General features: G+C 44.9%; 1 protein-coding gene across 6 annotated transcripts in view; it reads right to left on the bottom strand.

Annotated features, from left to right (window-relative positions):
* CTBP2 (C-terminal binding protein 2) overlaps positions 1–23,261 on the bottom strand; it is a 131,199-nt gene that overhangs the window by 28,139 nt on the left and 79,799 nt on the right. Inside the window, exons 1-2 of one of the 6 annotated variants that reach the window (XM_014879608.2) lie at positions 11,361–12,509; positions 10,823–11,327 (exon numbers count right to left, since the gene is read on the bottom strand). The exons of 4 other annotated variants lie outside the window; for them this stretch is intronic. In XM_014879608.2, coding sequence (XP_014735094.2) covers positions 10,823–11,327; positions 11,361–12,509 — 1,654 coding nt within the window. Of the gene's footprint in view, positions 1–10,822; positions 12,510–23,261 lie in introns of those variants that run through there. One more of the 6 variants, XM_014879607.2, reaches the window with a different exon arrangement.

Raw genomic sequence — 23,261 nt, forward strand, 5'->3', positions numbered from 1 at the left:
GAAGCATCCCAAACTTGACAGGAGAATATGGGTATCACTCCAGGAGATCTCCAAAATTGCCTTGCACTGACACCCAGGAGCTCCATGTGGATTAATGCAAAGCATCAAAGCACAGGTCACACACTGTTTACAAGAAAATTAATCTTTAAGCGAAATCTTGGAATCAAGAGGTTTTTTGAAAAGAATTTTAAGTTGTTCTTTTGCCAAATTTTGATTGAAAAACTTTGCTCAGACCCCAAGGGCCCATGACCCACTTACCAAGCATGGCACTGCTGTATTTGGATGGACTTGAGTCAGAGTATTTCTAACTCCACGAAGGGTAGGAGCTGGAGGCAAACAAACAAAGTGTGTAACTGTGCCAGCTTGAGAGGGGAAGTGTAGAAAAAACTTGGAACACAAACATTTTGTGACTGTTACCAGCACCATTCTTCCCAAGCACGGAATACTTTCCTAGAAACTGGCTACCTTTAGGGCACCCTCTGTCCCTCTGCAGTATTTTGGTTGGATTACTGTTGCTGATTCCAGTATTTTCCTCTTTCTTCTGCTCTCCTACCTTCTTCCCTCCTCTCCCACTTCTCCAGATGTGCTTGTACTGGAGGAAAGCTGCTCTCCTTGACTCAGTGGGGCAGTTTCCAGCCCTGCTTACTCTCAGCACTGTGTGCAGCTCAGGCTTTCCAGCATCCCTTAGTATGTGCTTCTCCAAAGAACTGTGGGGCTCTAAGTGCCTTATGAACACATCAAACAAACAAATAGGTAAGAGACATATTAAGTCAGCGTGCCTAATAACTTCCCAGAGGGGAAGTAAAGCAAATTGGAGATTTCCCAGGAAATTGTCCAGAGTAAGAGCAGGTTTTCCCAGGCAGCATCACACAGAGGAATCGTGTCCTCTTGGCACCTGGCACAGGCAATCAATGAGCAAATCATAAAAACACCAAAAGCTGGGTGGGAATTGCATTGCAAACTCTTGTCTTCTTGAGTCCAGCTCAGAGAGGAGCTCAGTTTCAGAACTAAGCACAAGTTACAAGACATATTTACTGCCAACTTCCCAAACTTCCTCCTAGAAGGACAAAGTGGTCAAATGGATCTGCTCTGGATTTCTCTTACAACCCTCCCACAACTGCAAATCCTTTACAAGGTGATTTTTTACTTAGCAAAGCACTTGTTTTCCACCCTGAGCACTGTCTTCCCTCTGACAAATATTTCTGTTTACAGTCTGGAACTTTGTCATATCGAGCTGTGACCAAATTCATAATCTCCACACACTCCTCTTGTGTCAATATTACGTGACTGCCATTTCTCTTTCTCCTCCTGAACTACCATGATTAACGCTGCTGTTTGTGTTCACAAGTGACCTCCTTTGCTTTACTGTAGCCCATAGTGTCACAAATCCTAAAATGATCCCAAAATACTGATAGACAGGCCAGTTCTGACATCTGCTAGCTCCAAGGATCTTCAAACCCCTCTGTCAAACAGCCAGCTCTGTGTCCATCCCTCTCTCTCCAGGGAAGCACCACAGGTCCATTTCTGCTTTAATCACTTCTAACTCTGAAGGCACTTTTCTCTTTCAGAAGCCCTGGATACTCTTTCCATCCACCTTCCAGCTCTCTGCACACTTTCAGAGTTCCACATTAATGCTCCAGACTTCGTGCAGTTCAATCAAGTTTAAAATCTCATTTTTTTTGCTCTCTCCCAGTTACCACTCAGCTGTGCCTGGAGAAGCACTTATGGCAACCATTTAGAATGGTCAAGAAGCCACAATAATTTATCAACTAATTTTGCACTCTCTCTACAGCAAAGCACAGTGAGTCTGTATCAGTGAATAATTTTAATTTCGTGCGGTTTTTTTTTTCCTTGAGAGCATTGCACTGAGCTAGTTGAGTTAGACCAGGAATAGGAGCAAAAGCCAGCCTGATACCAGAGTTTTAGCCTGAATAAACCAAAACTGGGCTAAGTTGCCTAATCAGAATGAGAAAAGGGAAATGATGGTTTTACATAAAAATGCCAGAAATTAATAAAAAAAAGAAACATTCAACATTCAAAACGTAGCCTCTATAAACAGCAAATGTCCAAAGCAGAACAACAGTTGTTAACAGCCAGTACTGCACCTCAAAGACCATGCAAAAATAACCCAAAACTGAATAGCCAACAGCAAACTAAAAAGTCAGCATCAGTGATGACTGGCACCACATCTAAAAACAATTTGAGCTTTAATAATTCAACACAATTTAATTTGCAGCTAGTAGGAAAGGTGGAATTTGCTTTTTTTCCAAAGGATGATGTGGATGGATATCCTACCTCTGTAAGGTACACCCCAATTTGTGTAAGTGCTGGGCGTGAGGCCAAACACACAGAACACACACACAAAACACACAAAACACACACAAAACACACAGAGCACACACACAAAACACACAGAACACACACACAAAGCCTTGGTGTTCTCTGGATCAGATCCACAAACCACAGAAACCAAGATCAAACAAGAAATTCTCTGACAGATTTAACGTTTGAAACCATGCAACATCACCAATATTTATTTTACCCGGAAGACCTGACTAGAATTTTGTTTCAGAAATTCTCAAACTTGCAAGGGTTTGGTGGAATTCCTTTTCATGCCTTGCTTCAGCCTGTTAATATCAGTCCCAGTGCTAATGACCCAACTTGTGAATGTACAAAGGGAAAACAGAGCTTCATGAAATATTGATACACACTTGGAAATTTGACAATTATCTCCAGAGCTCCTTGGTAAAACCTGAAAGCAAATAAATAGCAAACATTTCCTGCACTCATTAAAACACTGAAAAACAGAGAAAGAAACCTACTCATTATCCATTTGACAAATATATCCTATTATTTTTAATAATGCACAGGCTTCCAATGCATGAAATGTACAGCTTCTCCTGCTTAAGAAACCATTGGGTTTGTGGATCTAATTTTAAGAAATGCAATAAAAGTCAGTGATGTAGAGCTGGCTCCTTTTGCAGGAGAGTAAAAATCCTTCTCCTATTGAAATCAATGACAGAATCACCATTTTTCAAGTGAGCTTGACTTACTGCCCTACTTTGGAAACTGCTCCTCCAGAAAGACATTCTACAAAAATTATAAATAATCACTTTGTTGATGTTTTTCATGCAAGCTTCAGAAACAGAAAACTGGAGTGAGAAACAGCTGAGAGGCAGGGTGTGGGGCTGCTGGTCCATGGGATGTACCTCTGTATCTTGTTTATCTCACAGCAGGGAGATGATCCCTCTGGCCAAAGCACGGTTTGAGAGATGCCACACTGTTCCAAGGGAGCCTGGGATTTTAGGATGAACAGCAAATACAGAGAACACCTTCCCTGCTGAATAAAAATGAGCCCCGAGGGGAAAACTTCCACTGCAGAGCATGACAGGTTGTTTGGCACTGCCCTGATGTTATTAGTTATAAGTAATCCTGGTTTTGGGACCTTTTATCCCTGACTGCAGATGAAACGAGCACATTCGCTGCAGACAAGAATGAAATGGAAATTTAAGAATCTTAAGCCAAATGTTTCAGCTGGTAAGTAATAGCTCCCACTTTTATGGAGGTCTACTCAACATGAGGAAGAATTTGAAGATGGGGAAAGCTTGATAGAGAGATTACAGGAATTGCTGGCCAGGTGGGATAATTAAAATGACATTTAAGCATTCCTGACTGTTTTCAGTGTCGCAGCAGGATGGTCTAAATACTGACAAGCTCTCTGCTGTCCACACTGAATCCTCTCTTTTATCCTTCATAATATTAACCAAGATTCCTTGCATCGACAAAACAAAATATATGCACTTGCATGAACTACTGTACTTTTTCAATTTTCACTTAAAACCTTTCTAATAAAACATTCAGAAGATGGCAGCGAACAAAACAAATGTGTGTGAATCTCCATTCCTTTTTTTTTTTTTCACTCTGCAGGTAACAGTGAGAGACTCCAATAAGAGACTGGGCCATCCTAAGAAAAGCTTGATAATCTACAGGGTCAGTAAGGGAATGTGTAGGAGGCAGCTCAGGGATTTGCAGTGTTTAGCACAAGCGTCAGGAAACGTGTGAAGGTTAAGAAGAGCAGCAAGGGAGTCAGGTGGGTATTGCCAGGTTCCTGCATCCCACCACCCCATGCCTCCTGATGCTCCCTGGATAGAGGGAACCCACCTGGAGATACCACCTTCACATCTGGAAAATACATGACAAAAGTTTCCATGACACCTCAGTTCTGATCCTCTTTTTCTGACTTTTTCCATGGAAAGTACGTCCTAAATTATTTCTTATCACTGTGTTTGCTGTCTAAACAAAGTCCTGTCTGCTTGTTTGCTCGCCAAGTTGGGAAATAATAAATTGCTTGATAACCAAAACAAGACACTTCTGGCAAACAATGAAGACTGCAGAAGCACTGATCCAAATGGATAATGACTGAGACACTGATTATATTTTTGAGGTATTTTTTCTCCCCATTTCCTTGTCTATACATATCTGCATACATAAATAAATATAAATAGGAATGCCATCTTGGTTGTTCATACCAGTATTTACCGAGGATGTCCACTAGCAGATAAGCCTTGCTGGTTTCCTTCTTTCTGTGACAACCTGCTCATGTCTCACATCACAGAGCCAAGCCACCCTTTTCCAGGGACTGTGATGCTTTTGGGAACTGCAGGAACAGTCCCGTGGCGTCACCTCTCCTTGCCTGACACTGCTTTCATTTACAAGATGAGGCAAGAAGCCATAACCTCCATTGGCCACACAACATTTTTGAATGAGATTTAGGGAGGGAATGCTGCATGTGGGGAAGGATCCCAATCCTCCACTCCTGACCTCGCTGCTGGGGTGGCTGTTCCGACGTGGAGCACAGCTCACACATCTGGTGGCCGTGCTGCAGACGCTCTTCGCAAACGAAAAAATGGAATTTATGCCTGGCAAATCAAGGGCTTCCAAACTACCACAGAACTGGAGCCAGGAGGCTGGGGGATGAGCAGCAGCAGCCCCAGGGCTGCGAGGTTTCCCTGCTGAGGGGCAGGGTGGGGGCTGTGCCACGCTGTGCCACGGGACCCACGGTTAAGCCGATTGTTGGCCGCACACCCCTGCACCGGGGGAGAGGGTGGAGGAAGGAGAGCTGGGCACTAATCTGCTCCATCTGCTCTGGAGCAGCTAATTGGATTGAGGGTGCAGAAGGCAAGACCCTGGACACAGCACTGGGCACTTGGAGCCCCCGGTTTCCCTGAACGAAGCTGCTCCAGCACTGCTGCCCAACACCTCTGCCCAAACCCTTCCTCGGGGCACGGCTGCTCCAGCACCTCCCTACTGGAGAGCCAGAACTAAGTATTGGAAACACAACCCATGTGAATCCCACTCCCAGAAGCAACACTTCACCTTAAACAAAACACTACCACCAGCAGACAAAAGAGATTAAAAATTAGCTTTCTTTACCAAAAGCCAGCAGAACGCTGTTAACGTCAGGTTTTATTTAGGTGTAAAAGTCAAAAGCTCGCCTGCCAGTTGCCATCTATAAACCTCACTAATACCAGTCCTACATCTGCAACATTTATTCTACATCAGTGGCTTAATGATGTTGGTCTTCTGCTTTTCAAGGATTCAGCTCAGCACCTACTTCGCTTTTAAAAATAACAGGCAATTCAGCTGTGCAGCATTTTCATTAAACTGGGCTGCAGTGTGATGATATGAGAATGACAAGGAGAAGAAATATAAAAAATGTTTAATATAATAATAATACGAAACCTTTAAATTTTTTTTCCCCTCTGTGAACGCGAAGTTTGTAGCTATGGAAACTACTTATGAGAAAGCTAAAAAAATGTCAGCAAATATAGTCAGAGAATGATCTGGATATATGAAAGTCCTAACAATGCTGGAGAACCAGAGACACGGGGTGAGAGAAAAGTGTAAATTGAAGATGACAACACTTGTGCATCTGACAACACGTTCTCCTGCGACAGGCCAAATTCATTTTTATTGCCATGGCACTAAAGTCAATGAATTGCAACTGGAATGAGTTTGACACTTTATATTGCTTTTGATAAAACCATTATAAAAAGCATATTTCAGCCTTTAAAGAAGTATTTCAAAAGCATATTCTCTGTCACCAATGAACTGTACGTGCAGATTGGCCAAGATAGTCAGTGTTATATCAAGACAGTCAACAGCACATCTCTTTCACATTTTCTTCTTTAGCCACTCACCCTGCTAAGGTGGGCAGGTGGGGTCCCTTCAGTTTTAAGACCCACACATTCATGCTCAGCTGAGGTTGGTGAGGGTCTTTCTGAGCCTTTCAAAGTCTTTCACAAACTCACTGTGAGCTTTTCAGCTACTTCTCTTATAATTTTGCAGATTAGTGTCTTGATGCTGCGACCATTGGGACAGCAGACATGAGAAAGACCTGTCTGCTCATTTAAACCTTTATTTTTGTATGTTAGTTATGATCCCAGTTAAAAACATTACTCCATGTTTTTGTTAGTGAGAGCAGTGCAGAGTTTACCTGGACTAACACACTAGCTGGGAATGGCTCCAAGGACATGCTATGGTCTGTCAGGTCAATGTGCAAATTAAATCAGATTTATTCAGTGCACGGAGCTTCCCTTGGTGCTGTTTCAGTCCGGATTGTTAATTGAGCAGCCTTACATGGACACACTGTGATTCCATGCTCAGGTTTGTACAGAAAACACACGGAAGAAAACCTGAAGTCAGTTTCTGAGCTGTCCACTGTACTGGGCAAAGAATAAATCAACATCAGCAAATGCTCATGGCATTTGTATTGTGTTGGAAATATCCTGCTAAACTTTGTCCATAGAAAGCTGTGGCAATTTAGCTTAAATTTATTAGGTTAAAAGAATTAATAGCTTACAAGAGTGGGCAAATGCCACTCTTTCAACCATCTCTGATGGGCTCTTTTAACCATCCTTTAACAACCATCAAGGTTCTTACTCCCACCTATGCCCTTTCCTCTTTGGGGGCTGCCCATGTGCAGAGTTTCAGCCTGCAACGATGTGTGGTTAACACAGTTTTTATCTGTCACAGGGGGGGAAATACCAATAAAAGGCATCACAACAAGGTGTTAAAGAGTACAAGCAGAGCTGAGCTAATCACAGTGAAAGGTATTTCTAGCTGGGCTCTAAGCTGATAAAATAGAGGATGAGTTCCCTTCACACTGGAGAGAACAACTTGCCCGAGGAGGGCAGCTGCCCTCAGTCTGGCTTTCCCTGCTCAGGAAAAGGTCAGGCTTTCAACCAAATCTTACAGCCAAGTCATTCTTCTCTTGCTTCCTGATAATACCCACCTGACTTTACGGGGCAGCCCTGCTCCTCATCCCTGTGGGAAGCATCTTCCCTTTTGTGATAATTTGCTTTCATATCTTCATATGTAAATGAGAGCTTGATAAATCACCTAAAACACATATTTGCAATGAATCACCATTTCTCATTGAAGCTCCATAAGTCCAGCATCAGAAACAGAAATCTGGACCAGCCCCTGTTTGGGAGAAGTCCAGGCTAGCTACAAAAATACAAGACCTCTCGTCTGCCAAGTGCTTTACTACTAAAACACTGGGTTAAAAAAAAGAAAAATAAAAAGGAAATTAACTAATCTAATAAAAATACTAGCAAACATCATAAATTGAAGTTGCAAAATTTGGAGGTGGAGCTGCAGCAGTGTGATCAGTGACCGTGAGATACAATTTGCCCTCACCAGCTTTGCTGACCTGGACTATTTATTTCCCTGCACTCCTTTCCAGCTCAGCACGGGGCTGGCCACAAACCCACTCTGGCTCAGCCCTCCTATGGACACGTGTTTGTCACTCAGCCCTTGTGCTCACTGCTGGTGATCCTGTGGATGGTGGGGCTGCAGGAGCATTCCTGTCAGCTATTCCTGACAAGGTCCCAATGACATGGAGAGCAGCAGCTTTGCCAGAGCTGTGCCAGGGGAGTTCCTGGCAGCTCATCTCCAGAGACGTCACTCCATCACCACAGCAAAGGCTTTAGGGTGCTCATTCACTGCCTCCTCTCCATACAACCCTGCTAATCCCAGGAAGGGCAATTTACCCAACTTATTACTAATTATTTTAAGAAAAGCAAGGTACTTGCAGAACTAAATCTCACTGCTCCTTTTCCTTTATCTGACCCTGCCAAAGCAAGAGGTCCATAAACATGTGGCACATGCCTGTATCCCTGCCTGGGATCCTGCCTCTGCCATCAGGAAAACCAGGCAGAAGACACCTTCCTCCCTGCAAGCCCTCTGTCCAAACTCCAAAGTGAACAGCAGCTGTGCAGAATGCACTCAGTGTCAAACTCAGCACACAATGACAAATGGGGTATTTAGGAACAACTCACTGTATAAACACTACAATGAATATTTCAACAAGACTTTAAAAAAACCAAAATGATCTGGGTTTTTTTATATCTTATCCATATAACAAGCTTCAAAACATGACTGGGCTGTAACATGCACTTTATAACCCTCTGCTGACTGGGAAGACATTAACCTACACTGACAGAAAATATTTGCAGCCATTTGGAGACAGAGTTTAATATTAAATTTGCTTTCACCTTGTGACTCAAATATCCACAACCAAAGCTATAGCCAAGAGAAGGCTCATTGCTCCTGACAACACATCCTGGCTCTTCCTGGCTGGCAAATACAATTTTCCTGGATTTAGTCAAGGTTCTGCCATCCTCTCGAAGCTTTAAAACATCTTAACATATTTCTAACCTCAGCTTATCCCCTTGCGGGTAAGTGTGAACACTTCTGCTCAACACAGCTCAAACATCTACAACCACCACACACCTTCCCATTTTTAATCCCTCCATGTGCCATGTGCCTTACCTTGGCTTCTACTTTTAAAATATAGTTTAACAGGAAGAAAACCTCTCAGGCTATTTGGAAAGGAAAAAGGGGAAATAAATAAAAATGAAGACAATTTTACAGGTCCTACTTCAGCTAAACCTTTCAGGGCCTTCAATGAGAAGATAATCTTTCTGTGATTATGGCCAAACCCTCTCGTTGCTTGGCAACACATAATTAAGGAATATGTTTTCAGATCCGCTTTGCAAGCTGGCCATTATCAGATGAAATTACTGGAGCAACAAATGTCATCCTCATGCAAATGAGATGGTCGTAGGCAAAAGAAGAAAAAAAAAAAGAAAAAAAGAGGGTTGAGTAGCAAGAAAGAGCTGCTGCAGCACAGAAATGCTGCTGGCTTCCTCTTGCTGTGCACCGGTAATTTTGGTGAAGGGAAGGGATAATTTCAAGATTTTTAGAGAACGGGGTTTGCAGTTTATAAATGAGAACCGGGGAAGGAGGGATCTGCTTCCCATGGTGGAGGAGATTGCTCCCAAGCCCTGTGCTCTGGAGGTCCTTCAGCCCAGAGCTGTCGCTGCATCAGCATCGACCGCTCAATCAGACACAGCGCAAATAAATGAACATATTTGTGTTCCCCACATTATGCCAGTTCGTCTTCTTAGCTGCATTTATTTAAAAATACTGCCTGGATGTACTACTTTAGCATCTGATCCATGTCAACACAGAACATGTTGCCTAATATTGAAGCATTTTTTAGAAATCAATACGTTACACCAGCTACATAAAGGACCCGTAAGTGTGAAAGGACCGGCATTTACTTCCTAGCTGGGTAATTATGGTATGGCAGGGAAAGGGGTGTGCCAAGTGTCTGCATTTTGACAACTTTATCATTTCCACTCCCAAAATCATTCTTTATTTAGATTCCTGTGGAATGGCATCACCAGTTTGGCACCATCTCGATGCCTATAAATGGTATCCCTCTTATTAAAGCTTTGTGTGTGTGTGTGTGCTGGTACAGCACATTGTTCAGGAATCGTTTGTATGGGAGTTCAGCTGCGCTGCACAGGGAGAAAACTCCCTGCTCACAGAGTCACTACCAGCAAAAAACATTTCAAAGGGTGTCTTTCCACGTTTTTTTTTCAAACAAGCCAAGGCACAAATGAATGGATTTGATGAATTCCCTTATATTTCTCCGTCTGATTTTGGGGGTTAGTTTCTATCAGGCTCTGAGTGCCACATCTCCAAAGTGGAGGAGCAGAGCCTGCTCGGATTTTTCAGCTTTTCATCTGAGCAGCCAAGAGCCTGAGCGTTTCTAGAAAGGGAAGGGAAGTCTAGGAGCCACCATTCATTTTTATTGTTCCAGTGCTTAATGACAGGCTTTTAGTTTTAAGCACAGCCCTATTACTTTAACAGCTCTATCGCTTCACTTACAGGCATCTTGAGAAGGAAATCAAGGGGTTTATTTTGTATGCCTGATAAAACAGCAAATTAATAATAAGAAGAAAAGCCTTAGGTAATGGCCAAAGGTAAGTCGATTCTCGAATAACACCATTAACTATCTGATGAATTTAGTCAAAACAATGCTAACCATTTCCTCGGAGGAACACATTTGTGCCTGATAACAGCAGTAAAAAGTCAATCTGCAGCAAACCCTGTAGTCCTAATTGCTCAGCCAGCACAGTGTCTAATCTCCTGTTCTCGACAAACAACAGGAACGGCAAGATTAACCCTGGAAGCATTATCTGAGATACCGCTCACGTTTAACTGAAGTTGGCTAAACAAATAAAATATTTGAAATTTAACCACAGAGCAAAAATCAGCATCTTCAGCTCTGTATGGCCAGCATAGCCCTGCAAAGAAATCCCCTTCACCTCCTTTTCTAAGTAGGACAGTGTCTAATATTTAGCCATGAGTCCCCATGACATCTGACTGTGTGTTTTTTGAAGGGTAAAATAAACAACAACAAGGCGGTTCTAAACTACTAGACGGACTAAGCCCCTTCAGTAATTACTTGGTTCAGGCGATGCCATGGTGGAGACGATGACGGGGGGCCCCGTGCGCCTGCTGAGCTTCGGGTACGGGGAGAGCTGGGCCGGGAAGGCGGGTCCAGTGGGTGCCAGGCTGCTGTCCCCTGCTGTCCCCGGCCGGCGGAGGAGCTGGGGGCTGCTGTGCGGGCTGGGTGCCGGTGATGCCACTGCTGTCCTCTCCCTCTTCATCAGCTCCATGGGCACGGTGTAGGTGGTGGGGTACGCCGTCTTGGGGCTGGGGCTGGCGTGCGGGTTGGCCGCCGTCATGGGCAAGCCGACCGGAGCGGAGTAGGCAGAGGGAGGACGGGGGTGCGTGCTGCAAGGCAGGGGGGTGTTGTATCCCGAACCAGGGAGGAAGTGCGGCCCCTGAGGAGCCCCTGCAGGGCCTGGGTAGGTGGTGGTCTCCAGCAAGTGCTGGGTCGGGGCGCTGGATGGCCGGCGGTGTATGTCTACACCTCTGGGGGACAGCGGCTGCAGCGGTGGCGGGTGCTGCGAGGTGCCAGGGCCATCCACGGTGGGCACCCCGAATTCTGCCGGGAGCTCGCTGCGGTGGCTGAAGCTGTTGGAGCGGGTCCTGGGGCGCAGTGCCCCGCTCCTGCGCTCCTGTCTCTGCAGCTGCATCTCTGCCTTGTAGTTGTGGGCGATGCGGGACAGCACGCGGGCCTGCCCCAGGTTGGGTGCCACCGACTTGATGTCGTTCTCCTCCATCATGGCCAGCAGGTTCGGGGAGTCGAAGCCCTGCTGCAGCAGGGCAGCAAAGGTGCTCTCTGAGACGCCCTCCGCACGCAGCAGCGCCACAAACTCGGGGTCAAAGCTCCTCTTGCCCTCTGGCCCAGGGAAGGCAGGAGGCACTGGCGGGTGGGAAGGCGTCGCCACCGCCGCCTCGTAGCTGTCGTAAGGAACCTTGGTGCCGGTGCTCTCCCTGCCCGGCCCATAGCCGCTACCAGTGCTGGTGGTGGGATCCACCACCAGGCAGGTGGGGGCGGCTTGCCTGGCCGCCACCGCCTCAGGAGCCCGCTCTGCCCCATCGCTGTAGCCTGGCCTGCTGGGGAAGGCAGGCGGCTCTGCCCCGTACCGCGGGCCGGGGGGCTCCGTGCCGTACCACGCCGGGGACACGTCTCTGCCACGCATCCGCTGCCCATCCAGAGCCAGCTTGGGGTCTCTGTAGAGCCGGGTGGCATCCGGTGGGGCAGGCGGGCGCACTGCGGTCTGGTCCCAGGACAGCCGGCTGCCCGGCGCCCCGTAGCTCGCCAGCGGCCTGCCCGCCACGTGGTCGCGGTAGCAGCGGGGGTCCTTGGGTGACCTCGCCGCCAGCGACGGGTCACTGTAGTAATCCTGGGGTGGCAGAGAGCTCCGGCCTGCCATGGGAGCCGGCCGGTCGCAGTAGGTGAAGTCGGGGACAGATCCCTTCCTCAGGGGCCCCGACGCGAAGGTGGCATCGTGGTACGGGTACGCCTCTTGCTTCAGCTCCGCACCGCCCTGCAAGATGATATCATTTGCCCGCGGTGGCTCGTACCAGCCGCCCTCACCGCCATAGGTCAGGGAGCTCCTGCGGCCCGGTGGCCTCTGGTACTCAAAGGCGTTCTCGCTCTCCCAGTTTCCCTCATACCAGCCGGCAGCGTCCCAGCTCTGCGAGCGGCCGATGTTGGGGTGCTTGCTGGGGATGGGCATCACCACGAGGCCGCTTGCTCCCGCTGACACGGAGAAGAGGAGGTGCTTTCCTTCTCAGCGCTTCTCCGGCACGCATCCAAACCGGACCGTGCTGCGCCTCAGCCCTCTCCCGGGACTTCAGAAACCACCGGCCGGCGGTTTTGCCTTTCCGAGTGTCTCCTGAATTATTAATCCTCGGTAACCTTAGCAGGCAGAGCATGCGGCAGCCGGCGGAGGGGCTGCCCTGGCCGTGAGCTGCAGCCGTGCCGGAGAGCGGCCGCGCTCGGCCCAGATGCTTTATCCTGTGCCGCTGGGGACGGCGCGCACATGGACAACTGGCCGAGCAGTGTGCGGGGATTAGGAGCTAAATAAAACCACTAAAGCCCTCGCTCCATGTGACATCATTTTAGCCCGATGAAATCTCACGCACTGACCCAGCCAGCAACCTCCATGCAATTTTTTTCCCCTCAGGGAAATGATGGTTTTGTTCGTTTGTTTGTTTTTAATGTTTTTGGGGTTTTTTTTAACGTGTTTTTCCTCTGCCCCCTGACGTGCTGGGGAGGTTGTCCCAGCACCCACCGGGGATGGTGGATCCGCTCGGCTCCGCACACGCGCATGTAAAGATAAAAAAAGAAACCTTCAGTGTCAGCTCAATCTTAATCCAACCTGATGAAATGCTAATCCACTGCACACAGCTAAGGACAAATTAAATGGGAGCCAGCAGACAGGCCTAAAAAAGGCCAGTGCAAGATACTCGGGAATATGAGAGCGATTAGAAATTAGGTATCTGTTTAGCACTTTATGAATATTATAATTTGCGTTGGAAATTACATTTTTTTTTGTAGTTTCAAATTAGCCACGCTAACTAGGCTCCAAAAAGATTTTTTATAATATTACCATAATACGCAAATCCTTTCATCATCCCAGGACAGAAAATTGTGGAGGTGTAATCTGGAATGTATAATTTTAAGACCCCAGCACAGGTCACGGAGAAGGAGGGGAAGATCAAAGGATCTAAAGCCTGGCCTAACAAAGCAAAAAGGGCTAGTAGACTTTTGCCCATTATCTCTAGCTTCCTTTGGAGAAAATACATGTTTATGAAATAGGAAAACACTCAGAAACATCACACAAAACTCAATTTGTACTGAGCGGTATTTCAACATTCATGTGGATTAAGGTTTTTTTACCCTTAGAGTGGGCAAAGGGATTTAGATGGAATCACAGAACAGAAAATTGTTATTTGGGAATGTAATAAAAATTTCCATATAGAGTCATTGTTTTCAGAAGAGATATTAAAATGGCTCCCCAAAACACATAACCCAAACTATGACACAGGCTGCTCATGCTCAAATATTCCTTTTCAAAGAAGGACTAACTCAACTGCTCCTTATTTTGCTGACCACTGCTACAGAGGCAACATTTTATTTTTTAAATTAAAAAAATGCAGATGGAAACAATTTTGCCTTTCTCAGCTACAATCAGAGATTTCTTCCCCTCCAACACACCCCCTTCCAGGACAGACCCACTGAAACGAGTAACAGTCACCTTCCCTGGCCTGTTTGCAAGACAGCTTGAGCATTTTTCCCAGCTAATCCACAATAAATGTTTAGTGCACAAGCCATCACATGATGGACTATTGTGCTATTATGATAGCTAAATCACTAATACAGTCTAATGCTTATACTTGCCTATCATACTAATACCTCTGGGCTATATTTCTGACCCAAATACTGACGGGATCTTTGAGTAATCCCTAAATTTCTTTATTGCAGTAAATATTACAAATCCTCTTCAAACATTCTCTCTGCCAATTCCATCCTCAAGAATCATGATCTTGAAAATTATGCTGGATATTACACAGATATGCAAAACATGGGGCCCAAAATAATATTTATTCAATTCCCAGAGAATATCTGATTGGCATTATACTGAATTAACTAACAAACTTCAGGCACACTGGAAAATTTCTTCTTTTGTGAGAGTCAAGATGGGAAGACACATTTGTGGCTTACAAATAAAGCAGAGTATTTTAACCAACAAAAACATTTTATTACAACAACATTTTGCTAAAGAATAAAATGTATTCCCAAGTGGATACAGAAAGATTGGTGCCATTTGTTCTGAAGCAGCAGAAGAAATCTACCAAAAATGTATATGACAAAAATAATAAAATCCTGGTCTGTAGATCAAGGGCATCTTCCATCATTGTCTTTAAAGAAATTACTAACAAACACTCACCATGTTAAGCCCTGGTTGACAATGGAAAAAACCATGCCATAGAGAAATGAAATTTCAAAAATGCTGATTTTCAACAACCCACAAGGGAAGTCAGAAGGGAAGTTGAAGCATTCACTACCTCTGAAAAAACCGAGGGCTTTAACAAGCCCTTGGGTCTCATGACGGGCACACAATGGAAACCTCACCCACACCAACACATCTGTGACTGCTGGCCCTGCCCAGAGCACCCAGAGAGCCACCTCCAAACTGCCTCCATCCCACACACAGGAGCACATCTGGGCTCTGAAAACCACCCTGGCATCAGCCTGCCCTTGCAGCCTTGGGCAGGAGATGTGTTCTTCTTTCAGCTCCCCACACGGGCCAGGAAACCCTAACTGGGGACCTGCCACTGGAACACTCATGCATATGGATGGTTTATCCCTAAGTGCTGACCTCAATGGAACAAACAGATTATTCCTGTGCTCCAAGCCAGGCAGAGGCAAATGCCTGCAGGACCAGGGGCTGCAGGATTTGCACGTTTCCCTGCAGCCAAGGGCCAGATGTCCTCTTTGGAGGGCTCTGCTGGCCCCAGTTTTTGTTGACCAAGACAAAAAACTTCCAGTGGGGAAGTGGCCAGGAGCCGTGGAGCTGGGCTGTCTCCTGTGCCACCATGGCAGCAAAGGAAATGTTACACCCCCAGGGAACCAAGAAATGAATAAGAAATGATCGGAATGAAATATTTATGGATGGGCAGGAAGGGTCTTGTCTTTTTTCGTTTTTTCAGTCTTAAAAGCAGTTCCCTTGCAAATCCAAGCAGCATGGGAAGCAGGGCAGGTGAGGTGATTGTCCCCCTCTACTCCACTGGTGAGACCCCACCTGCAGTGCTGTGTCCAGCTCTGGGCACTGAAACATAGGAAGAACATGGAGCTGTTGGAGCGAGTCTAGAGGAGACAAAGATGATTTGAGGGCTAAAACACTTCAGCTACTGGGAAATGCTGAGAGAACTGGGCTTGTTCACCCTGGAGAAGCTTTAGGATGATCTTACCACAGACTTTCAGTACCTGAAGAGGTCCCCCAAGAGAAGTGGAGAGGGATTTTTCAGAAGGGGTGGACTGATGGGACATGGGGGAATGGCTTCCCACTGCCAGAGGGCAGAGTTAGATGGGATACTGGGAAGGAATTGTTCCCTGTAAGAGTTGCAAGACCCTGGCACAGGGTGCCTAGAGAAGCTGTGGCTGCCCCTGGATCCCTGGAAGTGCCCAAGGCCAAGTTGGACACTGAGGCTTGGAGCAACCTGGGACAGTGGAAGGTGTGGAACTAAATGAGCTTTAAGGTCCTTTCCAACCCAAACCATTGTGTGATTCTATGGAATTCTATGAAATTATTCTGTACCTATTTCTGCACCCAGACCTGAGCAGGATGGCCAGGAGAAGATAGAGAGGCCCTGGGGCCCAACCTGATGTAACTGATCCCATTGTGTTTCTCAGGAATGCAGGAGGCACCAGCACCCACATCCTCAACATGAAGGGGAGACAAGGACTGTGGAACAGGCAGATAATTTAGTCTCCCTTTATCTTTTAATTCTAGAGGTATTTTGGGAAAGGAGAAAAAAAAACAGAGAAGGAAGAAAAAAAAGCTGATCAAGAGATTAAATGCTCTGGTATTTCAGATCACATGAAAAATGCAGTTTTGACTTAATACCCTGATTTTCAGTAGCACTGATCTCATACATGGTAAATTTGGCCACAATATTTGGTTACAATACAATGACCACAGAAGTCTGCTCTGTAAAAACGGTGATGACAGAGTAGAAGAAAGGTGGGCCCATTGTTGAGACACTGCATTCAAAACTGATGACAAGAAATCTGAGCCTGGAACCCTCTTGCAGTGGATGTGAAACAAGCGATGCTACAAAGTGCTGTTCTCTTCCCATGGGGAAAGTGTTTTACACCTAAAACCCAGGGTACAAAATCAGCATGCTAAATTGCAACACAAACGTGCAAACAACATTTTCTGGAGTCCGTAGCACTGATTCAGAAGAGGTTGGCCGCAAAATTTCATTCATATTGATACAAAACATTTCATTACCTATTCTGAAAGCATGTTGCTGGAAAAATTATTCTGTAAAGCAAAATAATACACATTGGGATTAGTTTTGCTTCTTATTATTGTAAAATATATTTAAACCATAAATTTAAATCCTGTTTATATTGGGCAAAATATTTTTAATGTAGATTAAGATGTTAATGTTTTCTCCCCAACTATTTTCTTCTAGGAGACAGTGGAACAGAAACAAGGTGCCAAATATAATTTTTGACAAAAACTCTAAGATGCAGCAGTCTGGGAAAGGCTATTTCTCTTTCAAAGGCAAAGGAATCCTATCCCTGGTAGTGAGAAATCCTCTGGAGAACAAATACATCTCTTGTTAATGGAGAGAGCAGGTATCAGGACACCTCGCTCTGCCACTGTCAGAGAGTAAATTGCTTAATTTCTTACTTGCTGATTCCCCTTCCATCAAGAGGGATATAATAATATACACCTCTCACACTCGGATGGTGTTAAGATTAATCAGTGTTTGTCATATGTTTTCAGGTGACAAGGTACAAAGCTACTGGGAGGATAAATGCTCCTGCCCTCCCTGCCTGGGCTTTCAAGGACTGCGTGTGATTGTGCCTAATGACCCCCAAAGCTCGGGAAGCCTCTCCTGAACATCCTCCTCCCCTGCTCAGCTTGCAGGAAGCCAGGGAAGCAGAAATGAGCTACTCCATACTGTGGTGTACCATGGATGCTATGGAGAAGAAAAGGAATGGGATGCAGTATGAGTAACGCACACATACCCACAAATTGAAAAGGAACAGAATTAAAAAGAAAAATGGGAGAGGAAAAGCAGCAAGAAAATGTTCCAAATCCTTTGAAACTACTGCATTTGCTAAAATTTGGCTCTGCAAAATCTCCCTCACAGTGGCAATAAGCACTCTGCCTAGATGGACTTTTTAACAGTCTCCTGAAATTAAGGGAGCACAAAGAGAAAATTAGCAGGATTGTGCTGGAATCATTTTCAATAATCAAAGGAGCAGCACAGCATCTGAAAGCACTCAGCGCTTGAAGCCCTGCCACATGCTTTTACCAATTTCCAAACCAAAAGCATCAATGCTTTGTAACTCCAACAAAACGCTCACAAACACCAACTTGGTGCCTTACAACAAAACACTCTGAAGATCAGCTGGTTATTAAACAATCATTGCCTCATGGAACTCTGAATTTTGATGACTTTAAAGCAAAAAAACCAAAAGCTTATGTTCGTTTGTAACTCGATCTGTCAGTGCCGGGATAGAATGTGCCATAACCATTGGTGTGACAGGCTCCAGGAATGCATGAGCACACACTGCCCTCAAATGTGACACACAAACTGGGACCAGTGACTGGGCTCAGTCACCATTCCCATCACTGACACGACTGGGCCCAGCTACACGGAAAATGAAACGTCAAAGGGACCCCAAAAATGCACAGCAAAGAACCTCCCATGCCAAAACCAGCAGACGTTTCCTCTCCAAGCTGGTGACACCGTATTGCAGTGCCCTTCTGAATCATTCCCCAAGAATTCCCCCAAAAGCCCACAAGGCAATGTGAGGAAAGAGGATGTGAGGACTTTTCCACTCCCACCAGCCAGTGTTGTGCTGAGAAGGTGCATGGAAAATGAAATGAGTGACCTTTCCCTTTACCCCTGTGGAGCTGCCTCTCCACTGCTGCCTTGTGCTGCTCTCGGGATGGAAGGGGTTGGATGCAGCAGATGTGCTCCTTCCCACCCTCATGGCCAGCCAGCCATGCCTCCCATCACTGCCACACAGCAACTCTCCATCTGGATATCCCCTTTCACAGATGGGTACCTTACCCCAGTTTCCCCTACAGTAAGAGGGAATGGCTGGAGTTGTGTCAGGGGAGGTTTAGGTTGGGTATCAGGAAAAAGTTCTTTCCCAGAGGGTGGTGGGCACTGAACAGGGAATGGGCACAGCCCCAAGGCTGCCAGAGCTCCTGAAAGGTATGGACACCACTCTCAGGAGTGCACAAGATGGGTTTGTGGGGTGTCTGTGCAGGGCCAGGAGTTGGACTCTGCGATTCCTCAGGGTCCCATCCAGCTCAGGACATTCTGTGATCCTATGAATTATCTTCTATTTATTTCAGAATGAGGTATGTGCCAGCAGCACCCCAGTGAGCATGTGGTAACTTATCACCTCACGTTATCCTGCTCCCTGGCAAAGCCTTGGAGGCTGCCCTGAGAAACTGTAGATATCCCATCCCTGGAAATGTCCAAGGCCAGGTTAGACAGGGCTTGGAGCAACTTGTGATCGTGGAAGGTGTCCCTGACCATGGCAGGAGATGGAACTACATGGTCTTTAAGGTCCATTCTAACCCAAACCATTCCATGATTTGCCATCCAGGAAGAAAATCAAACTGCAGGTAACAAATGCAGGAAGGCAGAAATCATCTAAAACATACTTGCAACTAGGAAAGGAGAAGTGCAGCTGTAAAACACACTTTGAGCCATTGGTATGAGCCTTACAAGCTCTTCAAACTTCAATAAGAAACCATTTTGCCTTTAAGCATGGGGAAACTCCAATAAAAGTTGGCAGAAACAGCACTGTCACATTCCTGCATCAACAAAGGGATAATAAAAATATCAGATGTATCCCTGTAGCACACAGCTACACAGTCTCAAGGACTGCAAAATAGAAATCAATGTGGATGCTGAAGGGCGGGTGAAAAGCAGCAGACAAGGTTCATTGGGCACATCCCTCAACCATTCCCAAAGATCTAATCTACGAATGCTCTTAAAAATAATCCTCTGGAAATCACATCAAGCACCTTGTCTCCAAAACTGGGTATTAGACTTTGAGGTCAAATCTCATCATTTTTAATAAGAATTCAGGATCAAGATTTGAACAGCATGCGTAATGAAAAGCATGGGAATTATATCTGTCCCAGAAAGCAGCAGAGAAATCCACTGTTAAATTAATATATATTGTAAATCTGAACTCTGCCATGCATGCCTGGGCTTTGCATAGAAAATAATTAATTACTAGACTGTAACACGGGCCTGGGGAGATAAACAGGCTGGGGTTCAGAGTGTCTCTCTGCCTTACTTCCCCTGATGATGCCACAAGCTTGAAACATGTGCTTGCCTTTCACACCCATCACAGATAAAAACCAAAACCAAACAGGAGGAAATATTAATTTAGCTAAAAAAGCATTTACGTCCTGTTTTTTTAAAAGACTGGTCTTTTGTACTGTTGTATTGCAAACCATCAAAAGTGAGCTATATCTTACTGTGCCCTCTCACCATCCTTGCTCGTGTTCATTTACTGAGTCAATCAAGTATCTGCATCATCAGCAGCAGCAACACAGTTTTTTCTCACAAATGGTTGTCAATCTATACTAAGGCTATTTTGTGAACTTACCCTGTTTATTTCTAAGTTTTGAGGTGCTAGATGGCAGCAGAGAGTGTTTTGTTTTAAATAAAAAAGAGAATCTAAATAAAAAACCCAACGAAATTAATACTGTTAAGCTAATGGGCTGTGTAGAAGTGTCACTAAGAAATGATCAATGTCCTTCAATTTCAAGAAATGCAAAATCAACTCAAAACTTGCTCTTTGAAGAAAGGTCTATAATGAAAACCTTCACTGTTTTGGCACTTCGATCCATTACATCTGTTTGTGGGGAGCAAAAAAAAAATAAAAGAAAAGTTGTGTAATGTGTTTCCCTGCAGTTTTATTTTAGTATAGCCAGATGTCCTACTCCTGTCAAAATATTTACCAGCAAATATTCAGGAAATCAGGATAAATTTGAAAAGACTGGTCCAGATCCAAACACCATCAGTCCCTGAAAACAGTGTAATTTAGGAGTCAGATGTAAGGGTTTTTTTCTGGTATTTTGAAGGAAACCCCATCCTGTTCTCATCTGTCCCTGAGGAACTGATCATTTCTCATCACATATTTGGAAGCAGCCAACTTCCACCCCCTGGATGCTGGAGGCAGCTTCTGCAGCATTCCCGAGCTTGGGAAGAGGAGCCAGGGCTGCCTCGAGGCCCTGCTCCAACAACTCCTTCCCAGTGAATATTCTGGGAATGTTATCACTTTTCTGAGTAAGCTTTAAATGCGGGGGAGGATTTACAGTAAGGAGAAAAAAAAAAAAAAACAACCCAGATACAATGACAACACGTTAATCTCTAAACCAGTTAATTTAAACGGGAAATGTGGTAAGGATGGAAATTAAGTTGATGGTATTGAAGTCATCAGCTGTAATTGTTTCTTAATTAATGACACGAAGTTGTAAAGTGTGTTACACGGAACCTTGTCTGGAGGCTGGGGAAAATGAAAAATACAAGGCAGAATTAAGAGTTAGACATGTATTAAGTTCCCATCAATGTGGGTTTAAACACAAGGGGAACACAACAGAAGTATTTGTTCCTATTTTGGTGCACATGGCTCTCAAGTCCTGGGTAAGGGGAGCTCCCCCTCCTGCAACAGCCTGAGCCACACATCTACTGTGATGCACACCAAATTAATGGAATTTTTGTCTGTAACCTTATCTAAATGTGTCTTACTCTTGCCTGGATGCCTGGGGCATTTTGTCAGGCTGGCTTCATGTCTGGCTCAAGTCCTACATCTTGTCATGCACATTCCCCTATGGAACGTCACGGGAGGGAATGTGCAGGAAAAACATCCACACAGGGCTGGAAGCTGCTGCAGCAGCCTGTGCATCCATGCAAGGACAACAGCACACCCCTGGATACAAGCTCCATCCCAAAGCACAAAAAAGACTCATACAAGCATAGAGAGTTCTTGATTCAGCACAGCAAAAGGGTTGAAAACCATGGGAAAAGGTCAATAAGCTTGAATAATATCTGTAAAACCACTGAGGTTGCTTGAACTTTCTTCATCCACAGGATACTGTCCAATTTAAAAAAAAAATCTTAAAATTTTAACAAAACCTATTAATGACAAGTAATTCCCAAATATGCCATGCTTCTATCAGAGGAGGGATAATTAAGAGCATTACTTTTCACTGGTAAAAAGAGGTGTAATCCAGCTTTAGTACGAATTTGAAGTTATTTTCTGAAACCTCCATAAAAGCCAAAGACTTAATTTTGGAAAAGCAAAACATCAGGAGCAGCCAGACAGATCTTCAGTTTGCATAAATCAGCACAGGGTGCAATGGCAGAAGATCTGACAAGCTAATACTGCTTTTTCTCTAGACTAAATGTGGAAGCAACCCTTCCTTAAAAGCCTGATAGTTTATGTTCTTTGAGGTGGAAACTTAAAAAAAGAAGTACAAAAAGCTTTATTGTGGGGGGGAAATCCTTGTACTGTGTTTTATATTCATGGAACAAAGAAACTCAAATCCACTAGATAAAAAAGGTCTACATTTATTCAAAATAAGTCACTTTTACTCAGGACAAGCAGTTTCTTCCGTGCTTGATATCATCTTTAACTCATTGTTTCTCATCAAATGCCTAGTGGTGATAAGGATTTCCTGAGATAATAAGAATCTATTTCTAAGCAGTAAAAATAAGTATTATCAGATGCTACTTGGTGTGCAAATTTGCAAGAATGGAAGAAAATCTCTCCACCCAAATATCAAATGTACTCATTTTGGCTATTGCTACACTATACAAAGCAGCAAGAATTAGTGGCAGCCACTGTCCAGAGCTGTAGTTTTAATGTGTATTTTCCCTTTTGTTTCTAGGAGCAAGGCTCCTCTATTTTTTAGCATGAGTGGATTGTGGCTATTGAGAACCTATTCCATAGTCTGCTGTTAGTGGTGTGTGAGCCCAGACCTCGGGGACACATTGTTCAAATACTCCTACAAAGCCAGGAATATCACAGTTCTTCAGGGGCACTTCTGTTGAGGGTTAGTGTGGTTTTTTTTTTAACAATATGAAAGTGCACAATAAGCAATAATTGACATTGTGATTATGAAGTCCACTTCTGTGGAGGATAAACTGAAATAAAGAGGTAAAAAGCATCCCTGCCATAGATCCAGCTAGGTACCAGAATACCTACCATTATATAGTGTATTTATTTAAATATCACCAGACATGGGCTGCACTGACTTCTGGCACAGGGGGGAAGAGTGGAATACAAAATTTCTGTCCACCCTTGAAATGAATTAATCAGCCTAATGCAGCCACAGCAGAGATAATTTTGGTGATGTTGACAACATCAATTCCTACCCCAAATTCCCTCCCCCATTTCACAGAGTCACTGAGGCTGGAAAAGACCTCTGAGACCATGAGTCCAAGCTGTGACCAATCCCCACCTTGTCACCAGTGCAGTCCTTCCTTGGACACCTGCAGGGATGGGGACTCCCAACCTCCCTGGGCAGCCCCTTCACCCACCCTACAATTCCACAATCCCAGCTCGATAGTTTTCCATGGGAAGGTGCCTGTTCAAGGTTTGCAAGACAAATTATTGCATCAAGGACTCAGACCCAACCCAAGTGGCTTAAGAAGCCACAGCAGGGTCACATTCCCACTGAGAAACAAGGATTTGTGGAGAT

This window comes from Sturnus vulgaris, chromosome 8 (genome assembly GCF_052056855.1).
Source record: "Sturnus vulgaris isolate bStuVul1 chromosome 8, bStuVul1.hap1, whole genome shotgun sequence".
NCBI lineage: Eukaryota > Metazoa > Chordata > Aves > Passeriformes > Sturnidae > Sturnus > Sturnus vulgaris.